The 14,713-nt window shown below is 36.9% G+C and overlaps 2 protein-coding genes across 2 annotated transcripts in view; one reads left to right on the forward strand and one right to left on the reverse strand.

Annotated features, from left to right (window-relative positions):
- Positions 1-465: 465 nt before the first annotated feature.
- On the reverse strand, positions 466-2,177 carry LOC125233425 (baculoviral IAP repeat-containing protein 5). Its single transcript, XM_048139441.1, has 2 exons — positions 1,805-2,177; positions 466-1,401 (listed from the first exon to the last, which is right to left on the reverse strand). Exons 1-2 carry the CDS (start codon positions 2,099-2,101, stop codon positions 1,276-1,278), a joined length of 423 nt encoding a protein of 140 aa, XP_047995398.1. The 5' UTR covers positions 2,102-2,177; the 3' UTR covers positions 466-1,275.
- A 2,824-nt stretch (positions 2,178-5,001) lies between these two features.
- Positions 5,002-14,713, forward strand: part of LOC125233604 (monocarboxylate transporter 14-like) — a 56,295-nt gene continuing 46,583 nt past the window's right edge. The window contains exon 1 of the mRNA XM_048139665.1: positions 5,002-5,349. The gene's annotated coding sequence lies outside the window, so the exon portion shown is untranslated. The remainder of the gene's footprint in view (positions 5,350-14,713) is intronic.

The raw sequence follows: 14,713 nt of genomic DNA on the forward strand, positions 1-14,713 counted from the left end.
ACAGCGCACGACCTCGCGAGGGATTTTAATTACATTGCGGACTATAGAAGTGAGATATTTTGGGCACAACAATCAAATACCACAGTGAAACGGGCCCTTACCGCCGCTGCCGCTCACCGCTGTCGTGCTTAGACGAATGTCGCGGCCGAGCCGTAAGATGTTCAGAAAATACGCCGTAAAATTTTCTATGATTACCTACCATAGTCAATTTAAGTTACTTGATATCTAGAATGTAAGGGGAAAGGTATGGATAAAGTGAACAGAGCCCCCAAATGGTTACTACAGCCAAAAATCACATACATTTTAAGAGAAATTCTTGCTATCAAGCATGTATTTTGGACTCATGTTATGTTAGTCACAGTCCCATAGGTATAACACAAGATTGCAAATATTTAGATACCATGATATATCAATAGTAAAACAATTAATAATGCAGTTGTTGAGTCAAACAATAGTTATGGGCTTAGAACAAAAATTTATTGGTCACTAAATAATTCATTACTAGTTTGTGTTATATTTATTATTTGTATTTATTTATATTTATTATTGATATATACATATTGAATTGAAAAATATCATGAAAGTTTGAGAAATGCAAATGTGAAGAAGTAGCATCAAACTTTTGTCATTCACTGCCAACTGAAAATTCAAATAATTCCACAAACAAATTATTACAAGGTTCTGTACAGAATGGGCACTTAAACTAAATCCCTGAATACAACACATTTAACCCATTCATTGCGGAAATGCATATTCGCATTACAATATTTACAGTTAAAATCAGTATTATTATATGGGTGAATCAACTTTTTATTGCCGGTTATTGCCATGGTTACGGTTCCCTGAGTAACGCTGGTTTTACGCAAAATTATACTACTGAAATTATGCAAGCATGCAAGTAGTCCATGTTTGTAGGTGGCAAATTAAGGAACGGGCTTGTTAACACCACAAAAATGCATGTTTGCAGTTTAAGTAGCATAATTTTTCGTAAAACCGGCGTGACTCAGGGGACCGTAACCATGGCAATAATAGGCAAGAAAAAGTTGATTCACCCATATCAAGTCATGAAGCATATTGTATCATGACGCAAATTGGCGGTTTCGGCAATGAAAGGGTTGAGAAAGATTACATAATTGTGTCTGATTCAATGTATTTAAGGCAATACAAAACTAAATCAGTTCACGGCCATTCCTGGTTCACTTTAGATAATGTTCCATAAGCATTCTCTAGTTAAAACATTAATTTAAATCTTCCAGTTGATAACTTGCATCTCAATTATAGTTTCAAGCAAGTCCTCCGTACGGATTTGGCTTTATTATCAAGCTCTGATTTAATTGTTTCGTTAAGCTGATTCAGTTCATTGATCATGTACTGTTTTACGACTGATAGGAGCTCCGACAACTGCAAAAATAAAAATAAAATTAGGCAACATCTTTTTCAACCTAGTCCCAGTTAAAGAAGCAAAGCTGATTGATTGACAATATAAAATACTGACAATCATTATCAGAAGGCCAACATAGAAAACCAAAGTTAGTACTAACAGCAACACTCTTAGCTAACCATCGCTAGACATTATGCCCTTGTAATAAGGATTACAAATGTACAGCTAACAGTGTTGCCAATGGTACACTTGGGCATCTTTGCCACAGCACCAGAAGCCACTCAAATTACTTCAGTAGAGTAAAAGAGCAAATTAGCCCTTAACGTCTGGTGTTCGCAGTCAACCCTCTGACCCGTAGAGTTATTCTGGTAGATAGGTAACTTAAAACCGTCTCAAGTTTAACTTTTGTTTACATATACATACCAAGAGTTCGTCCTCATTCTTTCCAAGCTGTACAAAAGCGCACTTAGATGCGTGACTTTTGTGCTCCGACCAAGGGTCATCTTCAGGCTCCCAACCATCTAACTCCTTGCCGCAAAGAAAACACTTCGCAGCATCAGCATCATCGTCGCCCGTAGCAACCGAATAAAATCCAGCTTCCGCCATGTTTCGAACGTTGCATCTGTTTTTATCATTAAATGGCCAGTTTTTAAAAGTTTTCACTCTCTCATCAACTGAGAACAGAGATCTACTTTCTACACGCATTTCGTTTGTTTTCATTTTGTCAAATTCACAAGATAAGGCAGAGTTTTATTTATCGTGGTCCTATTACTCCGATTTGTTTTCGGCAGTTGAATTTTTTGATTTGAAATTAGCTTAGCTGTCACATTCAAACAATAGTAAAAAAAGTGGTCAATATTGTCTATGATTACTGTAAGTGTATTTTCCGTCTATTTTCGAATAAAACGAAACATACTAAAACTACGAATAAATCTACTTTTCATACATTTTACTAGAGGCATGACAAAATTATGCTAGTTATATTAAATTTTAATAATTATGAAGATAGTAAAGTATTATAAAAACCAAAACAGCAATATTTTTTTAAAACTTGATGAAATTTTTAGCAGAAAAATACACCTCGTCAATGTCAAAGTTAGGCATAGAGCATGAAGAATCACGGAAGTATAACTAAAGCATGGAAGCCATGCTAAAATAAGAGCTCGGTGACATGTATCTTACTCACACCACACTATTACCTTTTTTATATGAGCGAATGAGACAATATTCCACAACTTCTTTCGTTTTCTCGAAGGTTGTCCCTAAATGCTGATGTCAAAACGGACCTGGGGTCCATTTATTATACGGCAAAATTAAATATACGTTTGTCATTTCACACTCGGTCTCCATCTTTGACAACTGTACATAGTCGTATTATATTGGTTCGAGTTTTTAGCGCGACTTCAATGGTCGTCTTGACGATATTTATTTATTTGTGAGGATTTCTGATAGATCGTGGAAAAAATACCTCAGTGTATATTTGTGATAGTTCCAAGTTTTATTTCTGACTATGGCTTGTGTGATCAAGTGTTGCAAATCACATTCAGGAAGAAAAGAAAACACGCAAGAGGTTATATCATTTCATCGGTAAGTTTCTTGAGTTTTTGATAATATTTATGGATACGACCTGGCAGATATATAAATGTACATATTAGTAGTTTATACAATTCAAATCTTATTCAATTCTGTATAGATTTTTGCATATTTTTTGGAAGTTTTCTCAAACTCGGAAAGGTTATGTTTTTTAGCATAGTGATGTGATGTGTTTTATCGACCTTGCAATAATAACCTATCAATATTCATACCTTAAAAACGCCATCAATGATTATTGTTCTTTGTTATGATTCTATTGTTATTTAGCTATTTTACAAATTCAACTTTATATATTTCTTAGATTTCCGAAGAAGAAGACCGGAAACACGAAGTTCAAGGTGCGATGCTCGCGGTTCCTTTACTCCCAAGACTCCACCAAAAAGAAGGCCAAGAAGCTGAAATGGAGCAGGCCCCCAGATGTCTCCCCAGGTGTCTACCTTTGACAATTGTACATAATCGTATTATATTAGATCAAATATCTCGGCGGTCGTCTGGCCGATTTTTAATTTAATTGTGTTTATTTCTGATAGATAGTTGATGATCCTGCTAAATTCTTATTTGTGATGTGTTCAAGTTCCTTGTGTGATTATGGCTTGTGTGATTATGGACTGTAATTCACGTACATGGAGAAAAGAAAACTCCCAAGAACCTGCTGTGTTTCATTAGTGAATTTCGGTCAGTTATTGATACTATTATTTGTAGGATCTAAACAAAGCATAAAATACGATCTTTTCATAGTTTATATAATAACTACTACCATGTTAAATTCTGTTCTGAAGTTTCTTCAAACTGTTTTTAGGTTATGTTTTTGTACTAGTGATGTGTCATTTTTATCGACGTCCCGACATTAACTCTATTGACATTCTTGCATTGAAAAGGACATAAAAATGATTAATGATGATCAGGTATCACAGACTGGGTAAATCGTAATGTAACATTCCTAGTGAATTAAACTTATAGTATTTTTAGTTTTCCAGAAATTCTCAAACATTATTAAAAAGAAACTAAAAATAGGTGAAACTATTGAAATAATAAATTTTGGTACCTACACTGCCGTTTTGTTTTATTTTCTATTTGATAGAGAAAATATTATTGAGGTAAGTATAAGTAGATTCTTGAGTGGTGGACTAGAAATTAATAGAGGGATGCTACACGAATTAAATTACTTAGGTCTTTGCGTAAGGAGAAGAGAAGAATGTATTTATTTGTTTTATACTCGTATCTCCCATCTTCTATTTTTTACAAACTATTTAGGCCGATATTACACTATCATAGAAATATAGTCATAGACAACATGCCGTCCTTTTTATTCACGTTCCAGAAAAAGGAAGGCATACAGATCTATGATCAGAGATATAGGTATGATAATGTAATATTAGGACTTGGTAAGAGAAAAGAAGTGACCGTTTATGTAGGTAAGTACATAAACAAACCATTTATTTGCAATCAGTAGGTACGGTTAGTCAAGAAGGCAAGAATGTATGAATATATGACTTTCATAGCCAAAAAGCCACATAATAATCCAAATGAAATGTTTATATCAATATTGTATGTTTTCGTTACTTTTGTATATATAACGTTTTTATTATTTTTAAGGTGAGAACGTAAGTAAGTGCATATTTTATCGATAATTGAATCGACAAAGTAACATCCCTAGCTAACACAAAACCAGGGACCACCTACCAAAAAGAGAAATAACTAGCATATATCCATCCTTTTTCAATACATTATCTAAGTCATAAGGAAGTCAAGGATGAGTATATGCATTTTACACGAATTTTTATTAGGGGGGCTTGTGAAGAATAAGCATTTATTTTTTATTCTCGGATACTAGGATTTTTGCCAAGCTATTTAAGACCATAATAAAACTATTCGTTTATCTATTGATTTTAGTGATCATAAGGAGACGTTTCATATGGCAACAATAATTCAACCAATCACCTAACAGCGTTACGTTGACCAATCATAGCGACAGGGTCAATTTCCGATGGTATTCCGTATTCCGTTCCGAACCGAGCTCTGCCGAATCGTCAACCCTATTACCCGAACAATCGAGCATTAGCCAGTTTAGCTGTTTTAGTACCGCTGAAGTCTGCAGGCTTTTATTTGCGATTTCATTTCCATATAATTAAATATCACATTGTAAAATAACGCTAAACAACTGTAAAGTAATTCCTTTACTGTCCATAAAGTCAATATTTACGAGTTCTTCCTACAAAATAACGAATCAAAGTGCCTACCATTTAGCTATCCTCGGTTATTTTTTGTAAATAATTAGCGCTTTCTTTTGTTTTCGTGTGTGTATTGTGATTCCCGCGGGTTCTGCGATGGTTGGAGCTGTTTTCTAGCACAGTCCGGGATTCAAAAGTATTTTGGTGAGTAATTATAATTAAAAATATTATTTTGCAAATTGGTCGGTCAGTCATCTCATCTATCTGCAACGAAAGTAAAAGGAGGTATTAAATTTACATAAATTTGCTTTGACCTTATAGGCACTAGTACTACTATGTTTTCATAATTATGTAAATTTATGCATCGATTAATTCAGAACACGTGCTATTTTGCCACATTATTTATTTCTGTAGTTAGGTAATTCGGCCTTCCTTATTATGATAATAGCACTGCCAGGAACTAATTAGATTTATGAGAAACGTCCATGAGTTCCAAGACTTGTTTATATTTAAATCTCTAGCTCAGAGCTCTGGTTTAATATTAACTTCTTATCATGAATGGCCTTATTTCTATGCCATTATGAATATCTTCAGCAAAGACATTTCTGTTTCAAAACAAATTCCCCTATGTATTTGAATAAAATCAGATTTCAGCTAATCAAATAGGAATAAGGTCAAGCACATTTATACAAAAATGTCATTTGTGGAAAATACATAAAAATCTAAACATCTACAGATGTAGTGCAAAATGGCTCAGTTAATTAAATAGAACAGCTTCAATTCCACAATATTTAACAATGATTAAATGAAAGAGCAAGAAAAAGAATTATATCTAGGTAACCAACATTTATCGATAGTGGGTGGACCTTTTTACAGACCTCTCCGGTATTCTGAGCGTTCACAGTATCTTGCCATTTGTGCGCTATGGTAAATAAATAAATAAATATTATAGGACATTCTTACACAAATTGACTGGGTCCCACAGTAAGCTTAAGAAGGCTTGTGTTGTGTGTACTCAGACAACGATATCCATACTAATATTATAAATGGGAAAGTGTGCGTGTCTGTTTGTTTGTCCGTCTTTCATGACAAAACGGAGCTCTGTGCTCATCACGGGGATTCGAACCCAGAATCGCAGCTTAGCAGGCAGGGTCACTACGCGATAGGCCAGATTGGTCGTTTGAATGGTGTTGGCGACATCAATGACATCAACAACCCTTGTGTTTGGTTTGTCAAATTTTCTTTTTCTTTGTAATGCCTGGGTAAGTGCGATATTTGCATAGCCTGCTTGGAAGAGTTAAAATGGATGTTACCAAGCAAAGTACCTATCGTAATCTCTTAATTGATTGAAAGCTATTGATATTAGTAATCTATAAAAATCCTAAAAGTAATTTATTACTGTTTAGAACTGATAAGATTACAACATTGTCAATCCATTTGGATTAACTTTTTTTTAATGTGTAACCAGAAACCTGATGAAACATGCAATTTTGTAACAAATTTTATAAAATTTGTGACTGCTTTGTATTAGTAAAAAAGCAGTTAATTCACGAAATTGTTTATTCTGTTACGGAAAGTCACTAATATAAATATCAAGCAAAAGGGGTATGTCAGGATCATGGCAAGTCCATCCATCTCCATTATTTAGATGGCTGGCAGTCCTCAACTGTGAGTTTCTCCAGAAACTCTCTGCCCCGCACAGCCGCACTGTGGACTGAACTGTCGACTTCGGTGTTTCTGGACCAATACGACCTTGTGCTCCCATAGTGGATACCTCCTCCCAACTGAGGGGGGGACTGAATTCTTCTAGAGGCTGAGGCGTAGGGTTAGAGCCGGCGTAGTTTTATTTGACGTTCATATGCGCATTGTAATATGCCTACATGAAAAATTAATATTTCATTTTCATTTAAAAAAAAACGTACACCCATTCTTAAAGGCAGGCTACGCACCGATCCAACCACCAACCCCTTCTGGTGTTTCCGGTGTCCATGAGCGGCAGTGATCACTTACAATCAGGCGACCTTGTTATATAAAAGTGGGAATTCGTGATCTCTGCCAGCCTCTCCCATCTTTGTGAAACATGCATAAACAAATCCATTTTTCTAAATCCTAAATCCAGTTACAACTAAGAAAAACTGTCATTTTCTCATTCATGCGCGCAATTTAATACCCGTAATAAATATCGTATGAGGCAAATCTTAATCCCCAGAAACTGCGATAGCTGAAACTTATTCCGTTCGAGTCGACACTAAATCTGTGTGATTTATACGGGCTTGCGATAGTTCGGTCGAAATGTTCAAATATCACAATGGTAGGGCTGCGGAGGCTTGCCAAATGGGAATCTTAGGGGTCTTCCTGTTATGAATGGCTGATGTGTTTAATACACCCTGTATTTATTGAATTCCGTTAACTTTAAGGGAAGATTCTTTAGTTCGAATACAGTAAATTTCTCTAAGACACTAGCCTCTTAACTCTTACGGTTATCGAATTAATAAAAATAATAATTTAATTAACTGAACACTTGTATGGCATCCCTTACCATTTAATAATGTTATTTGTTTTGACATGTGCCGTTAATCACTTGACAGACTTTAATGTTATGATCAAGGTCCTTGCACACTAATTAATCCATTTATTATGTATGAGAACGAAAAAAAAACATTTTGTTTCGAATTTAACAAAAGCGACATACAGGATGGTTCCTGATGATGAACCTAAACGCGTGAACTCCTATATGCCTGAAGAGGGGCATCCGAAGTGGCCCGAAACATGTCGCAGCAATAGCGATATAATAACGTGAGTACAACGGTAGATTCATTAATTATTTGAATATGTCTCACGAAAGTTTAACGTGTATAACCTAAGCTAGCGACCGCTCCGCGCAAACTATGCACTGATTCTCGTGAAATTTATGCGCAGTAAACGAATAGAATTCTTCAGCAACCATAATTAACATAATGTTCTGGAACAATCGCTTTTTTTAAGTATGATTCATAGTAGGTATGGTCGGTTGTACAGTCACCGGCATAAATAAGTGATGATTTCTGTACCTTGTCGCTTTAACGTCGTGTATGAAATGTCATACGAAATTGTCAACCGATTAAAAGCGACGAGGTACAGAAATCATACCTTATTTATGCCGGTGGCTGTACCGACCCCACATAACGTGGGATAAGGGTAGGAGGAAGAAGAAGAGATTGATAGACTCATAGTAGGTACGGTCGGCGCCTCGTTGCTATACTAGTCGTAAATAAAAGTTTTGTACGTGATACTTATTCCTATTAAAGGTCTTCGCAATAATGCGACAAGGCCCTAAGCAAGGTCCAATTTATACATGAACCATTTAACCCGTCTATATTGTCTAAAGGACCTTTGCTAAGGTTAAATGACACGACGAATGGTTTGCTACGTATGACAGGAATTTTTAGCCTTTGTTGATGCAAATATAGGCTTTATAAACGCTATATCAATTCTTTACGAGCAGAAATGTCTGAGAACGATGTTATTAGGCTTAGAATAGGTTTAAAAGTGGAAAAAATACTTTTAGGGTGCAAACTCAAGGCTCTTACTCACTATTACAGTTTTTTTTTATTTTATAATTGTACGCAAGTTTAATCATAACGAGTATTACTGCTATTATCACAGAATTAGATTTAGATAGAAGAAACAAGTGAATTCATTTGTATGGCGGCCGAGCGTGTCAGATTTTGTACTGAAGTTGTTACTTGCCTATGATTTTAAATATGTCTCAGGCGCTTGACTGTTCATATTTTTTTGTGTTGTTGCAATTAATATCACTTAAAGAGGCATTATTAATGTTTTTGTTCACTTCAACTTACAAAAATTGACGCCCGAATGCTGCAAGCTGCGATTAAAGACGGACAACTCAGTGGATTTCACTGAGTTCATTTGACACGCTAAGTAGATACGTTTGCTTGATCTATGGTATATATGACATCTGTGGCTATTATATTTTATGAATAAATGAAAGACTTCTTTTTACAGTATGATATGGCGGAAAGATTCATTACTTTCATTGGAGGTCTTGCTTAGATGGCAGAACGGTCCACCTCATTTCTTTTGTAGAACATTACTTGTATAAAGTATGACTAAAAATATTGACTTCAACTCAATTTTTTAGGTGTTCTATAAAAAAAAACCCTAAAAAAAGAAAATGAAATATTTATTTTTCATGTAGGCATATTACAATGCGCATATGAACGTTAAATAAAGCTACGCCGGCTCTAACCCTACGCCTCAGCCTTGAGAAGATTTCAGTCGGGGCTCAGTTAACTTATAATCGTAAATGTCATATTCATATTAAACATGTAAATTCGACATGTTTATTATGTCAGTGTCTTTTTATTGTTAAAACGTCATATTCGTGCTACAAAATAGGGTGTAATGTTTTGGTTTCGTGTAAAAGTGACGATTTTCTCCGTTACCTACCAATCGTATATACAAATTGTACATTATACAACGTGTTTCCGGTATCACTCAAAACCTCAGACACCCCAACTGATTTTTATTTTTTTAAACTCATCTAGAGTAGGTATTCATCTTTTAATCTGATGGTTACTTTTTTTTTAAATTGAATTTTTAATTTTCTGTACAGCTCTACTTGACTTTTAGCTCTACACTCAATAAAATAATTGCTAACTACCGTCATAAACCATTTAACTGTTTATTTGTGTACGTTACTGTAACCAGCCAGTATTAGTATTAATACCCCCAAATACTGAAAAAGGTAAACAACCTCTAGCAATGCGATATACACAATGTTGTATTACGAATACAAAAGAATAGGCACATAAAAAATAACTAATAATACTAATTTAAATAAAAATATTACCCCCATCAAGATATAGCTTAATCGATTCTACTCTCGATTCTGAACAAACGGTTTTCAGGTTTTTAGTGTTAAGTGAAACACGGTGTATACAGTTATACACGTGTGTCATTAACTATCCAATACCATATTGTGCAAACGCTTTATTACTATTACTCTTTGTTACTTCCACTTTATATGAAGTCGTAATAGATAGAGCATGTACAGAACAGCTGGTCATTTGCAACTTGGTAACCTATAAGTAATATTATGGGCATACGTTGCAAAGTTATTAAACCTCGGGTTAACCCACCATTGTCGGTGGCGCAAGTGACCCTAGGACGATTAGAAAAGGACGAGTGATGTATGTCGCGTCGAGATACTGTCGCGCCAATCATGTGCTAGCCGTGTTTCGAACGAAGTCTTGCCTGTATGTCGCATCTAGTCGCAGATGTAAAAGTACATAAGAGACAAAACTTCGTATTTCGCCGTAGGCATTTAGCAAAAAACCTTTACTTTTGTATGTTTATGATAATAAAGACCGAGGTCAGTGACATCACGAAACTACAGTCGTGTGTTGGTATGCTAATTGATAGTTGACACTTGACAGCATACTGTTTACACGACGTCAAAAAATTGTTTTTAATTTTCCTTTATGATAAGACTGGCGGTCGATTGCGGTATTTCCGGACCGATTCGACCTTCAACCTTCAAATCTTCAAGTAAAAAGCGTGCACCCATCTCAAAGGGCGGCTACGCACCTCCAACCCTGCTACTATTTCGGGTGTCCCAGCGGCAGTGATCGCTTACCATCAGGCGACCTGTCTGCTCGTTTGCCGCCTATCGCTTGAAAAAAAAAACTAAAATAGCATGCCGTGTAAATTCGTGTTGAAAACCAAATGAATTAATTTCTTCTCCATTCTCCAAGTTGCTCTCCGATTCTCGTTAAATTCGAATCGGGCTTAACTAGGGCGCGAAACCTGTGGCGAAACCGCTTTCTCAACTTCAGTATGCCGATTCGAAACTTAGAAATTGACGTCAGTTTGATTCTAATTCAAATTGCGCAAGGTGTAGTTTCCAACTTTGTGAACATCTTTTAGCATTGAAGCCAACCAACGAAAAAGTTTGTGGTGTCACATTACTTTTTTTGACCTGCTAACCTGCGGTCACGCATCATGATAGGTATTGCATTGCGCTGCCATTTGATTTAGGTACCCTCACGGACCATGATTTTTGAGGTATATAGAATCCTAGCTAAATTGGATGTAATTAGGTTACTTATTCGTACCTTCCATTTGACATGCAATCGTGGTTCGTGACAATCTTATCAAATCGTCCAAGATTGGACCCAGACTATCATACAATATGAATCAGGGCAAGTTAAATAAAATATTGTAATACTCGACTCGTAAATAGAATCAAAAGCGCGGCCAAAAGAGCTTACCCGTGGCGGTTCACTGAGAACGGCCGGCCGGAAGGCCCAGGTACCGATGGATTGACGAGGTTCAGAAAGACCTGTGTGCCCTAGGAGTGACTGTCATCAGAACAGAAATGGCATCAGATCGCACAGGAAAGGAACGAATGACGTCTAGTGAACGAGGCCAAGATCCACTTACGGGTCGCTAATTATATATTGGGGACACCTTACACAGATCAACTTAGCCCCAAACTAAGCAAAGCTTGTACTATGGGTGCTAAGCGACAATATACATACTTAAATAGATAAATACATACTTATATATATAGGAAACATCCATGACTCAGGAGCAAATATCTGTGCTCATCACACAAATAAATGCCCTAACCGGAATTCGAACCCAGGACTGCGGCTTAGCAGGCAGGGTCACTACCGACTGAGCCAGAAAGTAAGTTGTAATAGAACCACAGGTTCTGGGTTCGAATGCCGTTTCAGATTAGCCCTGGGTCAGTTTGCATTTGAATAGCAATCGAATTCGGAAATGTAATCCACACCAGGGTTGCCGCTGACTTGTAAAGTAGGATAAACGTTTTAAAACTATTTATGAGGCAAACGAGCAAACGAATCGCCTGATAGTAAGCAATTATCGTTATTTATGGATATTCTGCAACACTTTTTAGACGAGTTGCTAATGTGTTGCAGGTTGCAGGCCTCTTTGATGACATGATGACAGAGCCAAACTGCGTTTAGATCGGTGTTTAGCGTCAACGATTGACATTTCGGCTACGCCGGCAGGCGAATGGCATTTCTGCGACGCGAAACGAGATCGAAACGCCGCAGAAAGGTAGTCTGGCTTTGTCGCGCCAATACGCAAGAGCGATAGAGATAGATAGCTACGAAATAGATATTATCGTGAGCGTTTGTGCATTCGGCTACGCACACTGGTATACCTACTACACTACTACACTACCTAAATAGTGTCATTCACGGAAATGCGCGCCTTGACTGGTAATGCCATGTTATTTATATTATAGATTTCTAATTGTTGTATGTGCGTTATCATATTCAACATCTTATAAACCGGGTCCCTCACGTGTAAATAGTCAAAAATCGCTCGACATGTTTCGCTCCGTAACGCATTTTCATTGAGCTCGCGCGTTATCGTTGATGAAATGAACTACGCTCGTTGGCCGTCTTCGTAGTGTAGAAACCGGGAAGCAACGAAGCAACCCTGTACACTGTAGACAGTGTTTCCAGACCGGGATGATACGGGATAGCGCGATCGATGCGGCAGCCGCAGTGCGGCCCGCACCACGATTAACTTGCACATTTACACACTTTGCAACTTCGTTGTAAAAATAAACAAACGTGAGGACTACAACATTTACATTCCCTGACCCCTAATATAATGAAATAGTGCATTATGGTACAAGTGTGGAAAAAAGGAAGTGTATTAAATTTACACGATATTCGAATTTCCTCTTCGCACGCGTATTGTACGACGTTTTCCAGTTCATGGGCCTTTGAAGTTCGACATATGTAACCACTAAGCATACAATGAACCACTCATGAAAAGTATAACTATGTATAACTATTGACTCCATTTTTTGTATAATTTGAGGCCCTTCGTTAGATGTTCTAATAATGGCCAAATGGCAATCGCAGAAGAAAGTGTATATGTAATGCACATTTAAATAAATCTTTCGAATAATACATACATACTATCACGCCTGTATTCCATGAAGGGGTAAGCAGAAACTTGAAACTTGAGAAGTTTCATGTGCTCTGCTTACCCCTTCGAATAATAGAAGGAGAAAAACTTATTTTCATAAATGATAATGTTGAAAATATTCTGCTGAAAATGTCTGTTCAGACTTCAGAGCACTGACGACCTTGTCGCGTGACTCGATCTAAGTTTAAAAGCGGACAAGAGACGCTGGCTAGACGAGAATGTTCCAATAGCAATAAAACCAACAGTAAACCTGTGGCCTATTTCACATCCACAATTGTCTCCCGACAGTCACACTTCGCCGTTCATTGCCTGTTCAACAAGGAAATATTGACGCTGAGTAACATTTTTTTTTTTTTCGGTGTTTATTATCTTATAAGCTAAATGTTCATATCTTGGCCTTGGCTTCCCTCGTGGCCTTCTTCTCGGCCGCTCTCGCGATCGTCTTGGCGGGCTTCTAGTTGCCCTTTCGGGTAGAACCTCTAGTTAGGAATTTGGTGTCCATACCAAGGGTAGATTCGTGCTAGCACAAGTTGCGTGAAAAAATTTAGGGAAAAATACGTATTTTACGTCTCAAGCGACATGATAAGCAGTGCTAGGCTTATCATGACCATCAGATTAGTCCTTTATCGCCCACTCTAAAAAAATCTTGAATTCTACTAAGTTGACCTCCTCAATTTCTTAATACGTGGTTTGCACGATTCGACGTACCTAAGTGGACGCCAGCCTTGACATTTACTAAGGAGCAGTATGGCCCTGAGGTCAAAAAATTTAAGGCCCTGGGCGCGTATAATTCGGCACATCGCCCGTACAGTGTTTGAATAAACGACGGTAAACGGTAATTTTCACCATTTAAGCCAAATTACGTTCCAAACACAACCGGCCCGCGGCCTAGCCGAAATGACAATCTTTGACGCTTGACGCCGAAACGAATCGCAGTCTCACTCTGTCGCACCAATACGGAAGAGCGATAGAGATAGCTAGATTAGCTAGCTACGATAATGATATCGTAAGCGCTTGTGCATTTGGCTACTTGGGTACTCAGAAAGCACTAAAGCGTTAGTGCAACTAGAAATAGCATTAAACTAAAGCCATAAAGCGTCAAAATATTCCCACGACTATTAAAGTTTTGCGAAAACGAGAAACTTCTGATTGGAAATGAAAAAAGTTTGTAATCCCTTAAGGATAAATTTGTTTTTTATCATGCAAAAACGTCTGCGAGCGTTATTACATATTTTTAAATTAAAGGAAAAATGGAAAAATTCACACCTCCGGCAGGCCCCGGCAAGGCCAAAGGTCGCAGGTTCGAGTCCTGCCGGAGGTGTGAATTTTTCCATTTTTCCTTTAATTTAAAAATATCCCTTAAGGATGTTGTTGTCACATAAATTCGTGATGTATGAGAAATTGAGAAGTTTTTTGGTTTAAAACCACATTAAATACAATGTTATCAAATCATTTTATCAAACTTGAAAAAACTTTCAATGAAGTATTTTTATACACCTTAAGGCGGTGTGATCTATATTTCAATAGGTACATTTTTGCGTTATAGTTATAGCGTACCGTAGACGAAGCTATTTATATTATGTCCTTGGTA

This window comes from Leguminivora glycinivorella, chromosome 14, assembly GCF_023078275.1.
Source record: "Leguminivora glycinivorella isolate SPB_JAAS2020 chromosome 14, LegGlyc_1.1, whole genome shotgun sequence".
NCBI classification, from domain to species: domain Eukaryota; kingdom Metazoa; phylum Arthropoda; class Insecta; order Lepidoptera; family Tortricidae; genus Leguminivora; species Leguminivora glycinivorella.

What these genes read in the sequence shown, in the direction of transcription:
- LOC125233425 (XM_048139441.1), bottom strand. Translation starts at nt 2,101, where the DNA reads ATGAAAACAAACGAAATGCGTGTAGAAAGTAGATCTCTGTTCTCAGTT. An exon ending in AGAATGAGGACGAACTCTTG is followed by an intron (nt 1,402 to 1,804) that starts GTATGTATATGT and finishes TTATTTTTGCAG; the next exon opens with TTGTCGGAGCTCCTATCAGT.